Source organism: Lottia gigantea (genome assembly GCF_000327385.1).
Source record: "Lottia gigantea unplaced genomic scaffold LOTGIsca_8, whole genome shotgun sequence".
Taxonomy (NCBI): Eukaryota; Metazoa; Mollusca; class Gastropoda; family Lottiidae; genus Lottia; species Lottia gigantea.
In genome coordinates, this window is record NW_008710662.1 from 1,176,453 (window position 1) to 1,178,094 (window position 1,642).

The 1,642-nt window shown below is 32.2% G+C and overlaps 1 protein-coding gene across 1 annotated transcript in view; it reads right to left on the bottom strand.

The window, feature by feature from the left end:
* The window catches only part of LOTGIDRAFT_229546 (hypothetical protein), a 12,889-nt gene that overhangs the window by 485 nt on the left and 10,762 nt on the right, over positions 1 to 1,642 (bottom strand). The window contains exons 6-9 of the mRNA XM_009066872.1: positions 1,349 to 1,497; positions 678 to 1,028; positions 302 to 559; positions 1 to 26 (exon numbers count right to left, since the gene is read on the bottom strand). Of these exons, the coding sequence (XP_009065120.1) occupies positions 1 to 26; positions 302 to 559; positions 678 to 1,028; positions 1,349 to 1,421 (708 nt within the window). The 5' untranslated portion in view covers positions 1,422 to 1,497. The remainder of the gene's footprint in view (positions 27 to 301; positions 560 to 677; positions 1,029 to 1,348; positions 1,498 to 1,642) is intronic.

Consider the following 1,642-nt stretch of genomic DNA (forward strand, 5'->3'; position numbering starts at 1 on the left):
CAACACTCCACCAACAATACCTGAAGCTTAAAACGGAAGACAAAATTTAAACTATGTCATTTAAAGTTGCACAGAGTTTGTCTCTGCAAAGACGGGATGTCACAGTTAATTATTCTATAATAAAGAGGACCTTTCAGTACTTTTCCTTAACCCTACTCTTTTACAAGTGGTATAGAGAATAGCACAATATGTGAAGGCAATAGACAGTCCCTTTAGACTTCGATGGAAATCCTGAGCTACACATTATTTTGAAAGCAGAACAAATAGCATTTGGTATAGTGAAAAGTGTCTCTGAACCTACCCTCATTTTGTGCCACGGGCCACTGTGAGCTTTGTGTAGTAGATACTTTCCGATCTGTGGAATCTTTTGAAGTAAAAGAAGAAGATACAGTCCGATCTTTGGAATCTTTTGTAGTAGAAGAAGTCGATACAGTAGATATAGTTCGATATTTTGTAGTAGAAGCAGTAGATGTGATATATTGTGTATCGGAAGTACTCTCCTCTGCTTGCTTCGCCTCTGTTGTTCTCTTTTCTGTTTTTCGAGCGTTAGTCGTTACAACTACAAAATGAACACAAACTCAAATTTTAATGCAGCAGTTGTGACTGCGATGTATGAAACACGATTTTGACTCAAAATTTGTACATTGAATTGTAACAGAGACATAAACGACATTTACCTTTTGGAACACAATCATATTGTATTTTGCTGTAAGAACTTATACCATTACATATAGTATCATTTTTAATATATCTACGAACTCCTTGTACATCACAGAAATGTATTCCATTGCAATTTCCTGATATTCGTCGGTCTTCAGAAGATAATTGTACCATACAATCACCAGGTTCTTCTTTACAACATGTTGTATTTACACAGTTAGTAAGACCATATTTATCATTACATTCTGATCTATATCCATATGATGTATTTAGTATCTGTATCACTAGAGGACTGGTACAAGATAGTCTGTGAGTTGCACATGATAGACCAGGTGATCCATAACATACTGTACTTGTATTAGTACTAGCTGAAAAGGTTAATTTATTGACATATAATATAACAATAATAAAATAGTTTTATTGTTATAATAGTGCTCAATACATCAAATGTAGAGAAATGTTAAAACATAACCTGAAATATATTGTTACTCAAAGTTTCACGCTGCGCTATCTTCGGACTTTAGTTCTATTGTAATCAATATGGGTATTCTGTGAGGGTTGCGGGTTGAGCTTAACGATGGTGGAAATCAGGTAAAGTGAATATTTATTGATATCTCATCTACTAAACGTAGAAAGAGTTTATCATAATAATCGATATATGTCGTTATTAATTAAAATTTCAACTTACCACAAACTGGAATACATATCAGGACAAAAAATATCACAAAATTAACCTTCAATCTCTTTATATTTTCACCCATGTTCTAATACTTCTTATATTAATTCAGTTTTCAGATTCAACTATTTTAACTTGGATCGCCATTTTACATTGTCTATCTATAACAAAAATACTTACACGTACGACATTATATAGATACATCTTAATGTTTTTGCTGTTTGATATCGCTATAAACAGTTTAATAATTACAATAAAATATCGATTTGATAATGATAAACATTTAACAAGAACTTACCTTTTTAG